The sequence below is a fragment of the Abramis brama genome (genome assembly GCF_963993115.1).
Source record: "Abramis brama genome assembly, chromosome: 3".
Lineage (NCBI taxonomy): Eukaryota > Metazoa > Chordata > Actinopteri > Cypriniformes > Leuciscidae > Abramis > Abramis brama.
In genome coordinates this window covers 57,809,332-57,829,307 of record NC_139965.1, presented here as the reverse complement: position 1 = coordinate 57,829,307, position 19,976 = coordinate 57,809,332, and the positions used below count along the sequence as shown (strand labels likewise).

Genomic DNA, 19,976 nt, shown 5'->3' with positions numbered 1-19,976 from the left:
AGCCTTGTTTGAAATTATATATTGACTGGGTTAAATAAAATCGCATTACTAAAAAGAGACTAAAATACAATTTTCATTGACTAAAACTAGACTAAAATGTCATCAGTTTTCGTCGACTAAAACTAGACTAAAATGTCATCAGTTTTCGTCGACTAAAACTTGACTAGACTAAAAAGACTATTACCAAACTAGGGCTGCACGATTAATCGCAATGAAACCGCACGCGATTTGGCAAAGGCTGCAATTATTTAATGCGCAGCTTGTCAGTGCAGCGGCTGATCATTAGTAAATGCTGCTCCATCTGAACACCAGAGGGCGTCTCACACACACACACACGCGCTAAATACGCCCCGCCGCAGAAGTACGTTAACACACATCATTCCAGGAAACCCCTATCGCTGTAGCCGAATAAACAGAAGATTGAAACACTTTGATTGATTAAACATGACTAATAAACACACGACTGCCTTATTCTGTACAGGTGAAACTCGAAAAAGTTGAATTTCGTGCAAAAGTTCATGTATTTCAGTAATTCAAATTAAAAGGTTAAACTTATATATTTAGTATATATAACTATATACATATGCATGATTATACTTTTCAGAGGGCCGACATTTCTGTATTTAAAATCCTTTTTTTATTGATTTGATGTAATATTCAAATTTTCTGAGATTTTGAATTTGGGGTTTTCATAAGCTGTAAGCCATAATCATCAAAATTATAACTTTTGCACGATATTCAAATTGTTCGAGTTTCACCTGTGTAAGAAGCCACATCATCTCACAGAAGGATGAGCTCAACTGTCGTTATGGAGTGGGTTTGGAGTAAAAGCGTGTTATTAAATGTTGTTTTGTTGGATAAGAGGTTCATAAATGCCTCTCATGTTTGGAAAGATGTTTGACTCGTGTTGCTTTTTTAAATGCACGTTATAAGTGACTCAAACTCCCAGTGCTTTCAGATGGAGCAGCGTTTACAGAGCCGTACATCACTGACAAGCTGCGCATTAAAAATAATCGCAGCCTTTGCGATTTTATAATCGCAGTAAGCCAAAATGGTTTAAGTGTGATTTCATGTAAATTGCGATTAATTGTGCAGCTCTAAACCAAACCCTGAGGAAGATCAAAACACGCACCTTATTTCTGCACTCCTTTAACAGTCCCTCTACAAACTTCCAGTTGGTCTGTGCAATGACTGAAGGCGACAGGTTGGAGAGTTTGGGCTGGCGGAGAGTGGTGCCAAGGTTCCTGGCCTCCTGGATGTATTTCTGCAATGGCAATGACACAAAGTCACATGACGCCCGACAAAAGACTTCCATGCAGTTTGTGGCTTTTGAGCTACTTCAACTTTAGAGTTAAACAGCTAAATACCCCAGAGTCCACTGGGCTTAACCAAGTGTGCTGCACACATCCTGAAAAGTGAAGGCAAAACATTCGATCGCCCCCTGGTGGCTGGTCACAGTATAGGTCATAAAGCCCTCCCTCTCCATGTAATCAAATGGGACGCGAGTCAAAATTAAAATATCCAACACTTTTTTCCAAAGACGGTTTCTGTTATTTTAAGTTGTTCTTATCATCCTGACTCATGTTCATGCGTTCATTTTCGTAATAAGTTTGATTTTAGTTAGTTATTTGATGCTATAAAAAGGGGCATAACATTATGATTGATTGACAGCTACTCTGGCTCCAAATGACGTCATCGGCACACAATGTCAGCAGCCATTTCTGGGAAATTTTGGCTTTATTTTTCTAGAGTGGAAGGAAGTGGAGACACACTTTTTTTTTTTTTTTTTTTACAGACGATGGGCAAAACGCAATGGTGAGCACAGGTGGATTACAATATGCAGAACACCTATAACTAAGCATTTAAATCTGAACTTGATTTTGTCGTGGCATTTAAATAACAGCTTTCTGATTCTCATGAAGAAATTTCCGGGCTATATTTCACCCCTAAATCAAATTATAAAAATAAATAAATAAAATAATTGAATAAATCAAACAAATAATACAAAAATAAATCTAAAATTTTAGGACTATCCTTTTTTCTTTTTTTTATCGTGTTTTTTTTTCATGACAATTAAGGGAATACTCTTCTTCTGTGGGGCACAAAAAGAGAAAATGACAAGAATATTTGATAAAATTACAATAAATAGCGACTGGCACCATTAAGTCCACAAAGGATGCAAAAGAACACAATAAAAGTGTCCTAAAATGTGCACCATAACTCAAGTATACATCAATGCAACTGTGTATTATTCAAAATGTTCTCTTTTTGCGTTCCAAAATCTCATTTGCAGTACAGTAATGAGAATCATGTTTTTTTTACGTTACAGTAAGCTACTGACAACAGGGGAAGAGGGTTTTAATGCATTTAACTGTCATGAAAAAAAATAAAAATGTAAATGGGCTTATTAATAGTCTTTATTTTCTATGAAAATTATTATTTCTAATTTCTTGCGTTTGATTTTGGGGCAACATACGACCCGGACATTTTTTCCCTGCAGTAAATTGTAATTGACTTGCACATCTGGGCTGGTTTGGGAGAGATTTCATGTGGAATTTAGCAAAGTGTGACAAAAGCAGGAAGCTACAGAGGCTGATGGGGAAGTGGGCTCAGGCTTTCAAGATGGGGAGGTCATTGAGGAATGTCAAAGTGGGCACAGATTGGGATCCACAGCCTGAACGCTCATCTATCACATACCACATCCACCTTGACGGACTTTAGACAGGGCCTGAAGGACTGTGAGAACCAGTAGTAGTCCAGAGCCAGCTGAAGCTGAAGCTCAGAAAACAGACACTCCACATGCTGAGAGTGTGTGTATGTGTGCGTGTATGTGCGTGCATATGTGTGTGTGTGTTTGTGCGTGTTTGTGTGCGTGTGAGTGCATGTTTGAGTATGTGTGTGTGTGTGTGTGTGCGTGCGTGCGTAAGTGTATGTTTGTGTATGTGTGTATATGTGGGTGTGTATGTGTGCGTGCGTATGTGCATATTTGTGTATGTGTATGTGTGTGCAGTGCACGTGTATTTGTGTATGTGTGTGTGTGTGTGTGTGTGTGTGTGTGTGTGTGGGAAAGACAGGAGAGAAAGACAGACAAGTGTGATAAAAGAGGGGTGAAGAAAAGAGATCCAGGAAGAGAAAGTTAACAAAAAAACAAACAAACAAAAAAACACATTAATCATGCTATTAGAGGAACTATAAGATAATGACAATGGACAATAAAATAGCAGAACACAAAAAGAAAAATAAAAAATGGGAGAAAAACATTCAAAAACTAACTAGTAAAATATGCACAAAACTAACAAACATGTACACTACCAGTTCAAAATGTAGACACAGATACTCATTCTTTACTATTATTATAAAATGTAGAAAATGGAAATAATAATAAACAATGAAATAACAAAAATAGAATTATGGTAATTATGTAGTGATCAAAAATATTGTACTGTATAAAATCGTTAATATTGTACACCAAAAATGTAGCACTTCAAGACTTCAGATGTGTGCTGAATTAATATATTTCATTATTTGCTTCATCCAATCCATATATACAAAAATATTTTGTATATATTATTAATATATACAATATTTTGTATATATATATATATATATATATATATATATATATATATATATATATATATATATATATATATGTGTGTGTATTAGGGCTGTGAAACGATTAATCGCATCCAAAATAAAAGTTTGTGTTCACATAATATATGAGTGTGTACTGTGCATAATTATTTTGTATATATAAATACACACACATGCATGTATATATTTAAGATTTTTTTTTTATTTATACATAAAATATTTATATTTATATATAATACAAATGATATATACAGTATATTTAAGCAAATATTTCTTAAATATATACATGCATGTGTGTGTATTTATATATACAAAATAATTATGCACAGTACACACTCATATATTATGTGAACACAAACTTTTATTTTGGATGAAATTAATCATTTCACAGCCCTAATATGTATATATAAACACTCACTCTCTCACTCACTCACTCACTCACTCACTCACTCACTCACTCACTCACTCACTCACTCACTCACACACTCACTCACACACTCACTCACACACACACTCACTCACACTCACACACTCACTCTCTCACTCACTCACACACTCACTCTCTCTCTCTCTCTCTCTCTCTCTCTCACTCACTCACTCACTCACTCACTCACTCACTCACTCACTCACTCACTCACTCACTCACTCACTCACTCTCACACTCACTCACCCACTCACTCACCCACTCACACACACTCCTACCTCTCTCTGGTCATTGTCCAGATAGAGATGTTCAGTGTGCTGTTTCTGTCTGTCCCTCCTCCTCCATTGTGCTGGTGCACTGCGCTTCGCCCATCTAACACACAACAACAACAACACCGTTACATTAAAACAAAAAAATTCAGACAACTGGCCTCCACAGTTTGCACTTGGCTTATGAGAAAGAGTCTCAATGCTTGATTTACCAAAGCAAGACACCTTGTTGGAGCAGCGTCCTTGCTGGTCTTGAAGCAAACTTAATATCAACTACAGCTGGGGAAATATAGCGAAAAACAGTATTTTAAGCCTTTCCTAAGTTATTTAATATTTGTCTAAATATTTTGGCTCTGAATGGCTTTCGAGTGGCTACAAATCATCATTTCAACAAATCAGTCATTGTTGTCCAGCGGATTTAAAGTGCCTGTAGAAGCGAATCATTAAGCATTGCTATGACTTCTACCAACGGGTGGCTTGCATCATCCAGTCATTCCTCTTTGAAATTGTTTTCCTCATGGTTTTGTCCGGCATAAACACAGCCGCCAGCACATTTACATTGCTGTTGAAAACTGGTTTGCTCCCCCTGCTGCCATTTCCAGTTACTGGTTAAATCTGTGTCACCACAGGGGGGCGCCAACATTACAATATTATAATTCAATAGAAATAAGCCAATATATACACAAAATACAAAAGTAAATACAAATTAATGAATATGTATCATAATTATCTTATAAATAACTAAGAGAAAAAATAAATAAAATAAAAATGAAACATTAAAGTGGCCATAACAGTGCCCCATCATGTGATTTTAAACTTTCCTAATTTTAGTCTCCTATAATAGGTTTACATGCATCAAAGGTAAAAAAATAAATAAATAAAAACTTTTATTTTCTTATAATATCCATTGCAGCATCACATCTTTTCTCACAGTGTCTGAAATGGTTCGATAAACGATTAAACCGCTCCTTTCCGAGAGCTTCCTCTGCTCTGATTGGTCAGACGGCCCAGTCTGCTGTGATTGGTCGACTGCTTACAGAACGGGTCAGAAACTAAACACTAATTACCATATCTGAATTTCAGCTCCAGATCTTCCTCAGCACTAGTAAACACAGTGATACGAACAGTAACAATGGCATTCTGATACGGTTTTACCATATCAATTCCAGAAATGAGGATGAACGAAAGTCTTACGTGATTGGAACGACATGAGGGTGAGTAAATGATGACAGAATTTTCCTTTTTTGGTGAAATAACCTTTTAAAGCATATAAAATGCCAAACAGCCATCAACATATTTAGTGATCTAATAGCTGAATGATGGTTTTGAATCAATTCCCTCAAACTGACAGTTCAGAAGCACTGACTCTCTTGAATGAATCTATCCCGCTTTACTAGCAAACAATCATATTTTAAGGGGAAGTCATTTCTCATTTCGGGACCAACACGTGATGCTGATCCACGTTGTGCCTAAGCCTTGTGTGTAGTGCTGGGTGGTATACCGCTTCATACCGAATACAGGTGTTTATTTTTGTTATGATATTAATTTTTAATATACCGCAATACCCGTGTATGTCGCTTCAACAACGTTGGGAACGCGGCGCGACACTGTTTGAGGGTCTTTTCACTGATACACAACTGTGTTACTAAGCGTGACGGTGAAGATGGATAGGTTGAACTATAATTGATACTAGCTGTCAAATTATATTACAGTGTTTCCCATACATCGGTTCACAATATATCAACATAGCCTTTTGGAAAATCTATTTGTGGTTGGCATTGACATCGTTGAATAAACATGAGCACTGCACGTTTCAAAGTCAAAACGCGCACGGGTGTCTTTATGTGAATGTATCTGAAGTGAACTGACGGTCTTTAGAATAGTTCAATGTTATTTTCATTGAATCTTTCTTTATCTTTCCTGATAAAGCAGAGTTTGTGAGCGCGGCGCTGCTTTGTGTTCAGCCGTTACCGTGGAAACCGCTATTTTCTGACGCTCCTTATGCCTGGTTCAGATCACACGATTTTAGCCTGATTTTGGCACGATCCGTTTGACGTGGGGTGTCGTGGGGATTCGTAAACGACAACGGGCGTCGGGACGCAAGATTCAATCGTTTCGTCTCGTATAGTGTGTCATAGTGGGCGACAACCGGCGTCGCGTCTGCGATGCGTCACGACATCACGATAAAAAGACTAGCATTTTAATTATTTTTTTTCTGTGTGAATGAGTGTGTGTGTGTGTGCGCGAGTGAGTGAGTGTGTGTGCACGCGAGTGAGTGAGTGAGAGTGTGTGTGTGCGCGAGTGAGTGTGTGTGTGTGTGAGTGAGTGTGTGTGTGCGCGAGTGAGTGTGCATGTGTGTGTGAGAGTGAGTGAGTGAGTGAGCAAGAGTCAGTGTGCATGTGTGTGTGAGTATGAGTGCGTTTGTGTGAGTGAGTGAGTGAGCGAGAGAGAGAGAGAGTGTGTGTGTGTGTGTGTATGTGTGCAAGTGAATGTGTGTGTGTGAGACGGCACACGATGACGTCGAAAAGCAACGTGTAGTCTGACATGTTTCTTGTCCACACAAGATTTTAGGAGTCAAAATCGCGTAATCTGACACAGTGATTATCGTAACAGAAAAAAATTGGTGTAATCTGAACCAGACATAAAGCGCCTCTTTGTAAACAGCCTTGCAAACCTGTATCAATGCTAGTGTGGATTTTTTCTACAGTATTCACCCATGACAGTAAAATAGGGCAGTCTAAGTCAATCTACTGCAGTATTTCCTCTCTCAGTCAGTAGAAAATGTGGTTAACACCCAGTCATGCTAGAAAAAAAGAAAGAAGTGAAAGTCATACCACACAGCATTACTTGTGTGTAATTAAAAAAAAGGAAAAGATTGCTCCTCACTTGTTGCTGGTGGGTCCGGTGGAGAGCACATCAGACTGCAAGCGGGGGAAGAAGCCCGGCTCGTAGCGGCCCTGCCCGATCTTCATGTCCAGCAGGTGGGGGTGCAGAGCCGTGTGGTCGATCTTACACAGTCGCATCTCAATGGCCTTTTCTGAAGTGACACACATCACACGCACATTACTGATGAATCACCAAAGAAATTACGCCTTTAATCACAGACACACAAAACCCACAAGGTGGGAGGAAAGTGAGCTAGTGATGTGGTCCAATGAAAGAGACAGTTCAGCCACTGATGTGAACCCACAAAAATATCTCTTACACAACACTAAATCTATCAGCCATTAGAGATGCTACAGCAACAGCTGAGAACAACTTTACATATATTTAAGTATATATTGACTTCCATAGTATAGAAAAAAAAACCCTATGGAAGTCAATGGGGACTAGAAATTCATCACTTTACCCATAATCTTCAATATATATATATATATAATTATTATTATTATCAAGTACCACCAATGAAAAACTAAATCTTCTAAATAAATTAATTGCAATAAAATAACTTTCTAATCAGCTCTATGATGATGATGATGATAAATGAGAGGTTTTAAAATAGTTTCCCTGTGCAAACATCTTGTAATCAATCATTATTCACGTTAATAATAAATACAATTTCCATTTGGCTCCATTTCCATTTTCATCAGCAGAGCTAATGGAAGACATCTGAAAGCACACATGAGCGTGATCTAAAAATCCTATCCATAATGCATTGCAGGAAGTGGATTCCAGCATGAAGCGAGCTGCCTATGGATTACAGGCTAAAACTTACAGGTCTCCATTTTACTGATGCGTCATGAGGAAAACAGATCAACGTTGTTCGTGCCATTTTATCTCACATATTTATAAAAAATATGAAAATACTCACAATTCTGGCTTTTTTTCTCAGAATTGCACATTTATATCTTGCATTCTGACTTTTTTCTGAGAATTGTGAGATATAAAAGCAGAATTTTGAGGAAAAAGTCATAATTGCTGCTTTTTGCATTGAAAGAAAAAAAGCTTGCAGAATCTCAGAATTGCAAGTTTATTTCTCGTATTCAGACTTTTTTCTCAGAATTGTGAGTTTCTCAGAATTTTTCTCAGAATTATAAATATATGTGAGATAAAACGTTGCAATTACCTTTTTTATTCCATGGCTGAAACAAGCTTCCATAAATACGTACATGTAACATGTATAATATATAAATAATAAAATTCAAAAGTTTACTTTTTACTTAAAGTATGAAACACAAATGAGCCTACAAACCTTTTCTTCTGTATATTTGACATATTTTGACATTTATCTGTCAGTAGCCTACGTCTCGTCTCTTTATCATAAAATAAAGCAACTTTTTTTCGGGAGCTTCCTCTGTTTCTTTGACTGATAATATAACTGTACTGGGAGAGAGTGCTAAAGCTCCTCAGGTCGTATTTTTGCTGGCATATTTGTAGAAATTATCATTCTTTCTAAATGTGATATAAATATGTCCTGTAACTACCAAATAAACAGAAATAGACGCGACTGAATAAGTCTGTCCTCTTTCTTTTTTGAAATAGATGGTAAGCCAATTTATTTATGTAGCTAATGTGCAATTTTGACACAAATTAATTCATTTTTATTGTAAACCTGTGGTAAAACATCGATTCTTGAGTTTTAAATATTCAAGTAAACAACAAAAATGCCAGCAAATGGTCGCTTTTATGTTTGTTTTGCGATCACGCTGTTTCCAGTGATTTCTTTCTGATTAGTTTTCTGATAAAACTTCCATTTGTTGGTGAAATTATGGGTTTGTGTGATGTTGTTCCAGAAAGGCGTGTTACGGGCATGTTTTAGTGAAGCTCTGCAGAGCATCTGGCCCGACAGTGGAAACGCAGTGTGTTTTGGGCTTTTAGCCCAGCATGGCCCGTTTAAAGCCCTGGCTCGCACTGGCCCAACAGTGGAAACGCGGCTAATAAGATCTATATTACAAGCATTCACAAAACAGATCTGGTGAATTTGAACATTTTATATAAAATAATGCAAAATACAGTTTCATGGCCAGTAAAAAAAACAAAAACAAAAAAAAAACATTCACGACAGGTAAATTATGAAAAAAAGTTTATACCCTGCATGCAAGAGCTTCCATTTGTAAATGAAACTAGTCAATATGCTTAAGCTATCTCACCTGATTCCTCAATATTGGTGCATTTCTGGTACATGGAGGTCCGCAGGGTGGGCGTCCTGACATTTAACATGCGGATCTTGTCAACACGGGAATCAAACACTCGCAGCGTGTGCTCTTTGTCCTCATCATCGTGGCAGAGGATCTTGCAGTCGATGAAAGAGGCAAACATCTGCGTCTCCAGGAAGCGGGACAGGAATGGCAGGTACGGCTCTGGCTGATCCGACAGGAAGGAGGCCTGCAGTGGGGGAAGTTTGGGAATGCTCCATGAAGCTGCTGTCATCAGCATCCAGAACATCCAACACTTCTTCATCAGTTACTCTAAACTTACATGTTTCAGAATAAATAAAGCAGTAACTAGATGTCATCGAACCATCAGCCTGAATAATATGATTTTATTGTGATTATCAAAACGTATTAGCACAATGAGCGCTCATTATAAAATAATCGTTATTGACTAATCCTATTAGTTTGTTCTAACCGGCAAACTTTAGGAAAGCAGGCCTAAAAACTATAATATTAAAATATTTTTAAAAAATGTAGAAAAAATATAATTTTTGCTCATAAACTTAAATGAAAAACAATACAATTTTCATTACAAAATCATTATTTTAATAATTTTTAAAGACAGAGAAAAAATTAAGTTGTGAAAACAATTATTTTATGTTGAGATCCCGAGAAAACTATTTTATGCCGAAATCACGAGGAAACTATTATTTTGTTAAGTCAAGATAAGAAAAAGTTAGAAAAAAATAAAAAATAAAACAAAATAATAATAATAATAATAATAATAATAATAATAATAATAATAATAATAATAATAATAATAATAATAATGCATGGTGCTTCTATAGCCCTGGGAAATCAGTTTTATCTTTTACGGAAACGATGTTTCCTGTTAAAATTTTTCTGGATTACATTTTAATAATCGAGAAGTCTAATCAATTAAATTCATAAAACTTTAACAATAACACTTCTTGGTCAGTTACTTCAAGTAACTAAGAGCTGGTTGTTGTCAAGCTGGTCAGAGCTTGTTGACCAGCAATAAACCAACGTGAATTTTTAATAAACGAGTAGTGAAATGCTACCTTGTCGAAGTTCTGCATCTGGTCTCGGTTGCTGAACCAGGACTCTTTGTCTTGGCTGGGCTGAATGACGAACACCTCGTAGTCCGAGAACATCTGCGTGAAGCGGTTGGCGAAGACCTCTCGCACCCGAATGTTCAACTGATGCTTTTTCATCTCATCTTCATCACACTGCACTTTTAAATCCTTATTAGTGCTCGTGTCCTCCTTCACATCCAACTGTCAAACACACAGAAAGAAAAACAAAACGCTTATAGACAGGCACAGAAATATACACAAATATAAAAAATTTCACGCTGTTTTAAAGGAAATTTGCAATAGTCTTTTCTTCCCTATTGTGACGTATATCTGAGTGAAATGGCTTCTCGAACAAGACAAAACAGAGTTTTAGCATAGGGTTTCTGCTGTGTGCGTTCATGTGTTTTGGATGAGGCGTGGCTTTGGAGACGCTCCGAAGGGAGGGTGGGATCTCATGCTATTGTTACTGTGCGTCAGTGTTGCCAGATGTACGATAATTATCGTATTTGTACGATAATTTTGACCTCTGTACGATGTACGATCAATAATGGGAAAAATCCTATAATGTACGATAATTTCAGACCTGTGTGACACTTCAAATGATGGTCGTTGTAATCATAGGGTTTCTCATTGATCTAGCTGTGGATTCTACATCTACCGGGGGAAGAACCTGTAGAGAGAGGGAGCGAGAGACCTTGCGTGTGTGTGCTAGTGTGCCTCACGAAGCGCATGTAAGGACCCAACCAATCAATTGTAAGAACCGTTACCCCCCCCCCCCGTTGGAGATTTCTTGACTGTCTGTCATTTTCATGCTGTATTCTGTACAGGTTTGGCTCGTGTACGATCATTTTCTTCCAAATACGATAATTTTGAGCTTCTGGTACGATACTTGGACATTTCCAATCTGGCAACACTGCTGTGCGTTCACACCGCCGCCGGCGAGAGCGCCAAAGTGGCCGGAAGTCATTCATTTTCAGTAGGCGCGTTTCCATGACAGATTTGGGCCAAACTTTTGCGATTTTTTCTAAATGTCGACAAAAAACTATTGCGAAATGACGGCGTTTCCATTAACCGATGTTATGCGACTAAAGCGTAATTTTTTCCTCTCGCGAGTCATTCCAAAAATCATGCCAACGGATGTTGGTAGGTCTGCGTATATCCCAGCCACTGCACTAGCCATTATTATTAATGGAAGGAGACGTATGTGTGTTATCCAAGCATTAATGGTAAGGAAAGACCTTTATACTGTGAGCGGCTCATATGAGGTGTTTCTGGGTGTTTCTCCCTCATTTCTGCTTCGAGGTCTTGATTGTGGCATTTCTTTGAGGTTTAGAATCCAGTATTCCTGTAATTCTTTTGTCTTTTATGAGTTTAATAAAGAACTATGTCTCGTATTCTGTCCAAACACACCGTGTTATCTACGTCAGGTGACTTGTAAATGCGCAAAAACTGTTTCCATTGCAGTTTTGCGAAATATTTCTTTTTCGAATTGCCTGAAAAACCATCTCATGCGAGCATAATAATTTTTTGCGATAAATGGGAGTTTTTGCGAAATTGACGTGTTTCCATTGGCCATATTTTCAATTCGCAATTTCAATTAGCGCAATTTGAAGGGTAATGGAAACGCGGCTAATGTGAGCAGGCGGCTAGCTCAGGCGAGGGCGGCACGGCGCGTCTTGGAAAGCGAGAGCGACGAGAAGAGTTGAAGACAGGTCAACTTTATGGTAATGAGCTATGACGCGGTTCGGCGGCAACCAATCGGAATGTAGAAGTCCTCCGCTTGAGAGGATTCCAGAGAACGCAGTCAAGTAAACTTTGGTTCCGACCACATTAGTTCCCAAGCAAAATAGAGGAGAGGTTGATCATGTGAATTTGATAAGAAGGCGCGCAACACTATTTATAGGCAACATTTTCGTGCTAGAACGGTTGTTTTTCAGCGGGAATGCAAATTAGATTAGCACTTAACCAAGAACACAAAAGACACACCACACAAATGGCTTTTAATTGGTTTATTTTGTTTGCAAACATGTCACCATCGATCAATTTCTGAATTTCACATTTAAAAGATTCCTTGAGGTTAACTTATACCCTACTTGGGTGTGTAACTAATTTTGCCGCTCTCGGTGTGAACACACAGTTAGCCTCTCTGAAAAATGACCAACCCTCCCTTTAATGTGTTGCTTCGTGAGCATTTAGATATCAGAATTTTTAAGGATGGCAGAAGATGTACTTAATTGGTGGAAACTTTGGTTTGGACACAATGCATCTTAATATCATCATTAAAAAAAAAAAAATGTTAACAAAAGACAACAATCACCACTCTACTTGTTTCTAATGCTAAATTACACTCCTGACATTTACCAGGAAAAATACTGAAGTCGCAATGTAACGGAAGTAGCGACAGATCTTTTCCTGAGTGAAAAGGATTACTGAAAATGTGAGATGTGGGGCGGGACTTGGTTTTATGCATCGATTGCTGATTGAATGGAGGCAGATCTCAATTGTAACTGAACTGTAAGAAAATGGCGGGATTTAAAGCACTAAATGATTGGAAAAGTCTGGCATACATCACCAGAGAGAAGTCTGACGTTTCACCAGAAGAAAAAGCTTTGACATTTTGATTAAAAAAATACTAGCTTAAAATAATGTTTTAGAATTATTATTATTATTTTAGAATTAGAATTAATAAACAAGCATTTAGAAAACTGAATTTCCATTTCATGCCAACTTTAAAAGTACAGGAAGGGGTTAACAAAGCTGGAAGAAGAGAGTGGGAAAATGTGAGAGCAAATATCAGCACAGCTCTTTGGAGTTGATCTGAGTTATCTGTTCTCCATGGAAACACCCTGAATGGAGAGCAGGGAGTGCTGGGAACGGAAGTCTACAAATCTGCTTTGATTTATGAGGCAAACGAGACTCGTTCCCGGGAGAATATAACCATACAGAGCAAGTGGCAAAACACAGAGAGCAAGAGAAGCAAACAAGTGCCTGACAGCTCACTCTAAATATGGGAATCGCTGAATATCAAGTATAATGGAATTGAACTAGGGCTGCACGTTTTCAAGTTTTTCATTAACCGTTAACCGAGGCCCTTAGCGGTTAATACTCGGTTAACCATAGTGTGCGCGCCGCAACCCCGAGATAGGCGTAATTTGCGGGTGAGACATATCCCCACGACCCCACCACTATTTTCTAAGGTCGATATTGTATTGTCCCCACCACTTTTGAAACATCTCGCGGCAGGAATACCAATACAAATAAACAAAACATCTCCAGTTAACTAGCAGAGCATTCATTTCGTTCGGTTTTTTTTTTTTTTTTGGCGATCTAGCGCTGAAATGTTTTGTTTTTTAAATCAAGTGATCAAAGTGCTCGTTGCCGCTGCGATCGAGAAGGGTCTTGTAAAACGTGCGGAGGTATTATTAATTCGTGGCCACGAAACAATTCACCTGAATATTCACCCGTTCACACACACACACCAAAAAAAGGAATAAAAAGCTGTACGAGAATAGTCGGCCTTCACTGAAGAGCTATCTTCACAGGTAAGAAAAACAGTTTAATAATTATTATTAATTCGTGGCCACGAAATAATTCACCTGAATATTCACCAATTCACAAAAAAAATAGGTCTTTAGCATTCACTAATTAATAGTATCAAACTGTTTTTGGCCACGTTGTAATTCGTTAAATCAAAATGAGGGAGGGAATTTGTTCAACGTGTCCACGATTTATTAAAACGAGGGAACAAATAAGTCGTCGTAACAACTAATTATTTAGATCAGTGGACAGGGAACATAAGAACAAACAGTGAGAGAGCCCCGGCCGCGCGCGCGCACTCTCACCGCCTTCAAACAACACGAGCGCTGTATTGCTCTCTCTCCCTCGCGCATATCAACACAATAGTAAAAGGTCGGAAGACCGATTGTGTTTTATAGATTAGTAGTTTGTTCAGATAAAGTGTTTGATTAGCAAGTACATGTTTAGGAAATGCATAATACAAATTGTATGGGTTAATGTAACGGTAAACGGACTCTGCGGGTAAAACTGTTGTGATGAAATTGCGCATGCTCGAGGTAAAACTGCTGGGGTAAAGCTGTGGCTCTGCGGCTCTGCAGACAGATATTATTGTGCTGCCATCAGTGGCGCGGATACTGATATGTTTGTTTCTGGCTCGCGCACGCTCGCGCACAGCCTTCACTCTCGCACAGCCTTCACTCTCGGACGCGCGCTTTCTTTGCCCGCTTCATATTAGAAAACTGGTCTAGCGGTCTCTGGTGGTGCAAAAATGTATTACAACTAAATTCAGTGCACGCCATTGACGCCACTTAACCGAGCAAAATGTTTCACTCGGTTACGCAATTTTTAACGGTTAATCGGTTAATCGGTTAACCATGGACACCCCTAAATTGAACTAGTGCAGCTTTAAAGATGTGACAAACTCTCTCTAGGAGCTATATTAGGAGTTAAGGGGTCAATCGCTGTCTTTAGAAAGACGTTGTGTCCTTAAGCTGCTTAATGTCATCAACAGAGACCTCGAGCTTTCTGAGAATCAGAACAGAGCGTGCTTAGTCTTAACCGCCATTTATTCATCTTTTCATTGCCCACACAATAATTATAACTATTGCCCACACTGAAAAGATAGGCTATGTCTTCCACAAAGCAGCTGTCATCACTGCTGAAGTTATTGTTCGCTTTCAAAAAAGGATTTATTGAATTCAAGGCAAATCCCCCAGAGGAACCAGATGAACACAGGAGCGAGGGAAACTCTTTTGTCAGAGAGGTTACAGCATCAAGACATGAATTATGGAACATATGTGGAATATATTCTGGTCTAAATACAATTTGTTACATTTTATGAAAGAAAAAAAGAAAAAAAAAGGTTATTGCGTAGTTGCGTCCATTGTTTTATCTGAGATAATAATGCAATGAAAACATGGCAAATTGTGTGAACATAATGTTTGGCCAGGCTGACATACAAAGAAATTATGAACATATGCAAAAAACAAGAGGACCAACAAAAAATTTGATTATGTTGTAGTCAATGTATGCTTTTTCCTGTGAGCTTTTTGTTTTTCTATGCATTTTTTAATGGAAGTTTTGTTTTCTCTGAGGGCTTTTTGTTAAAGCACTCTAAAGCTCTAAAGTTGTACTTTATTGAGGTGGATGAACTTGTGGTTATGCTTTATTATGCAATTCCCACCGGAAACAGTGCTGGAAACAGAGCTTTAGGGATCCTTATGTCCTTGTCCCTTCCATGTCCTTATTATGTTATCATAATGTGGATGCCAATCAGTGTGATGATGATAAAACATTTTAAATGTTTATTCTAGGGCTGTCCCCGACTATGGATTTTCATAGTCGAATCAGAATCGTCATGTCTTGCCTATAGTCGACTAATAGTCGAATCATGTGTATGGGGGCGGGGCTTTAGCGTTTCAAAGCCGCAATGTACATAAAATCACACAAAGCTATAGAAGAAAATGTATAAAAACATTTTGGATCAATAAAACTAAGAAATAACATAAATAACTCCAGAAAGGCCACACTGCAGACAGGATTTGCATTCCATGCAAATCAAATTAAATCAGCTAAATTACCTGTGCGAGCAGGCCAGCCTACAGCACAACATCGATGCACCGAAAAAATAAACAATTAATTTACTAAATTAAATTAGAACAGAATATACCTTTCAAATAAATAAAAATACAAAACGAAATAAATCAGAATCAAGTCACAAGATGAGCAAATGTGTGCAAAATGCCTAAAGTGCAGAGGAATATATATTCAAAACACAAGCCACAAATAGTTTAGATTAGATAACCCTGACAGATTAATAAATAAAATAAAAATAAAGAAATGATTAAAATAACGATAGTAGCCAGAATTTTCAACTTTGTCTTTTTAACTACAGAAACAACAATAAATGCTAAACTGGAGAGGCAGTCTTTTTAGCTAAAAATGTTCAAAGCATCCAAAAATCTAATTAGAACCGGCTGAAAAGTTTTGAAATCACTTGTACCTGATCGAGAGAAAAATCCAGTCTTTCACTCTGTCTGTGTCCGTTGGAGTCTATTCAAATTGTGCGCGCGGATAAAATACATTCTAACATGAAACCCAGTCTATGCGTGAAACGTGTTAACGTTGGCCGGCAGAAGTGCGATCATGGTTTTCCTGATGCTAAATCCAGCCTTGGAGAATATCCTTTCTGGTGGTGTACATCCACACTTTAGATTTTCTTATCCCAGACATTGTTAAAGATTTAAATCCTTGCCGCGAAGCGCGAAGACGCTCCTCTGTCGGTCACGGATTGAAAGTGAAACTTAAATCTGTCACGGGCTGTTTGGATTTATTCACGCACGTTAAAAAATATTTATTAAAAGCTTCTTTCTTTGCACATTTTTATATACAGCATTATCATAATAGGCTGAATAGTAACAAATTGACATAAAAGCTAGTTCTATGTGAAATCAGACATTGAGCGCCCTCATATAGCCAAAGTGGCATGATCCTCGTTTCATAACACCTCCGCGAAGATTCGACCGTGAGATCGGTAGTCGAATCAGGCTCCTCCTATCGAAGCATCGAATCTTCGACTATTCGGGGTCACCCCTAGTTTATTCACTTGCATACTAGCTGTAAATGCAGTTTTTGTTCATTTTTACGAACTAAAATCAATTTGTCGTCAATTATCACAGAAAAAATATATTGTATTTATTACAGAATATTCATTTAAAGTGCCATTTTAAAGGTACCTAATTTTGTTTTTGGAGTCTCCCACAATAGGTTTAAATGCATACCAGGTCAAAAAACACTTTAATTTTCTCATAATACTTATTGCAGCTTCACCTTGTTTCTCACAGTGTCTGAAATGGTTCAATAAAGGATTCGGTCTCCCTAATCCCCTCCTTTCCGAGAGCTTCCTCTGCTCTGATTGGTCAGATAACCCAGTCTGTTGTGATTGGTCGACCTTTTACAGTGTGTGTCAGAAACAAAACGACCATTACCATATCTGAATTTCAGGTCTTCCTCAGCGCTTGATGCACAGTGATATGAACAGTAACGATGGCATTGGTTTTTCCATGTCAATTTGAGCCCGAGTTCAACAATGAAACATTAGAAGAAGCGAGACTAAGTGATAGATGCTGTTTGCAGGCAGCCAATGAAGACTTTAGGTTGGTATTATGCAAATTTGTTACAAACCTACATAGGTTCATGCAGGAAATTACCGACGACTCGTTTCAGAATCGGTTCTTTCTTTAAGGAAACAACAACTCCATTTATCTGCACTTTGATCTTTGAAACTTTGCAGACCTTTTACATTCTCACTATATATTTCACACTGAAAAGGTAAAAGCATAATAAGGGCACTTTAAAGAACCATAACGAGCCTTTAAGGAACTATAGTCAGTTCTGTGTTCTCATTCTCATGCTCACCTTCTCTAGGCTGACTCCAGTCCTCTTGACCAGCGCTTGCAGACGAGCTATGGTTTGGTTTTCTCTCAGCAAGTACGAGTTGAGCGGTGAGCCGGCCAGGTTGCCGTTGCGCTTGTCGGAGGCCGTGTCACCTGACCGGAAGCCCCTGAGCTTGCCATGGCCCTCGCTGCATTGTGGGTTTGCCTCGGGAGACATGCCGAACGCCAGCAGAACCTCCGAGATCTCCTGGATGAACTCCAGCTTGTTGGGGAACTGAGGCAGGTCCTCGGGTAGCTCGATGAAGTGGTTGTCAATATCGACAAAACACAGGTTGGCCTGGAGAGAACGAGAGTCATTTCATTACAAGCATTGATCTATGGCTTTATGTACTGGAAATTTCTGAAAGAGGATTTCTTAGGCCGTTTACACCTGGTATTAAGATGCGTTTTGGTCGATCGGATCACAAGTAGACGAGGGAGACACATTCCCGTTCACACCTGGTGTTTTAATCACTTTTGTCCACTTTTGACCACTTCTGTCCTGATTTTTTCGAAGGAAGGGTCTATGGGTGGGTAAATGTATGATCTAATGAACGAACTAAGTCAGACGACAGAAAACCTTCAGAGAGCATCAGCTTTAGTTTCTGCTCTGAAGCCGCAAGACCAGCCGAATGCTGTGAGTGTGTGTTAGAAATCAGGAATGATGGGAGAACATTGTGCTTGGTACATTTTTCATCTTCAAACCAAACTTGAGTCTTCAGCCGACAAAGTTTAAATCCCGTCTGGCTAGAGCGCTTCCCATAATGTTCACGCATTAGATCAGTAGACGGAGAGAAGACGGTCTTTTGTGGCTGTTTGAACACATTCGATCACATGAGCGTTTACACTACGAAAGCAATCTGGTCGAATGTGTTTTCCACGACCTCTGGAAAGAGGTCGAAAGTGGACGAGCTCAAACCGCTTTAGACCCCGTTTACACCTGTATTTAGAGTCGTCCACTTGTGATCCGATCGATCAAAACACATCTTAATACCAGGTGTGAACAGGGCCTTAAAGATAATGGACAATGTAGTGACATTAACTTCTATTTCTGTCCACTAGACTAGAGAGCTTTGGACAAACTTACAATCCAAAGATGCTCAGTTGAGAATTATATACCAAACAACTGCCAAATCTGGAACATTAACTTCTATTTCTGTCCACTAGACTAGAGAGCTTTGGACAAACTTACAATCCAAAGATGCTCAGTTGAGAATTATATACCAAACAACTGCCAAATCTGGAACATTATATATTTAAATAAAGGTACAAATACAAATGCACACCACCTGAAAAGTACCTAATAATACTACCATGTTTTCTGGTATAACGGTCAAAAATTTGGAACAATTAAGATTTGTTTATGTTTTTGAAATGCTCACCAAGGCTGCATTTATTTGATCAAAAAATGCAGTAAAAACAATAATATTGTGAAGTATTATTACAATTTAAAAGAACCATTTTCCATTGTAATTTATGTTAGAATGTAATTTATTCCTGTGATCAAAGCTGAATTTTCAGCATCATTACTCCAGTCTTCAGTGTCACATGATCCTTCAGAAATCATACTAATGTCACAGTAGGTTTTCTTTAACAGGGCACATCTCAGCGATACACCAGAGTTTGTTTTCCCTGCAGGTTTGCGCCACAGATTTCTTTCATAAGCGTTAAAAGAAGCGTCAATATAACCGTCCTGCGTTAGATATTAGATTTGCTCTGACGGAAGCGCTCTTTTTACTGCTGCTTTTCAAGTGAGATGAAGGAAAGATTAGATATCTCATCAGTCAGCCAGGTCAGAGATTATTTCCCTACAAAAGGTTTTACAAATATTGTTTCAGTCACATCTCAGTACGGAGTTTTACAGGGAGATATAATTATTCTGGGCTCTGAATCAAATATTCCAGTATGTGTTGTACATTTAGAAGTATATTCCAATGGTAAAATGGTATTAGAGCTATATATGGTACATATAATATACCAATTAACACTGCGAATGTCACATTCATTTAACACACTCTTTATTTGGGCTTTGACAGTGTTAAGAGATA

General features: G+C 38.3%; 1 protein-coding gene across 7 annotated transcripts in view; it reads right to left on the bottom strand.

Annotated features, from left to right (window-relative positions):
- dennd5a (DENN/MADD domain containing 5A) overlaps positions 1–19,976 on the bottom strand; it is a 71,553-nt gene that overhangs the window by 15,539 nt on the left and 36,038 nt on the right. For 4 of the 7 annotated variants that reach the window (XM_084108427.1, XM_084108425.1, XM_084108423.1 and 1 more), the window contains 7 exons: positions 17,912–18,226; positions 10,463–10,678; positions 9,378–9,612; positions 7,174–7,324; positions 4,297–4,390; positions 2,698–2,802; positions 1,133–1,264 (listed from right to left, as the gene is read on the bottom strand). In XM_084108427.1, the coding sequence (XP_083964553.1) occupies positions 1,133–1,264; positions 2,698–2,802; positions 4,297–4,390; positions 7,174–7,324; positions 9,378–9,612; positions 10,463–10,678; positions 17,912–18,226 (1,248 nt within the window). The remainder of the gene's footprint in view (positions 1–1,132; positions 1,265–2,697; positions 2,803–4,296; positions 4,391–7,173; positions 7,325–9,377; positions 9,613–10,462; positions 10,679–17,911; positions 18,227–19,976) is intronic. The other 3 variants (XM_084108428.1, XM_084108426.1, XM_084108429.1) reach the window with 1 other exon arrangement.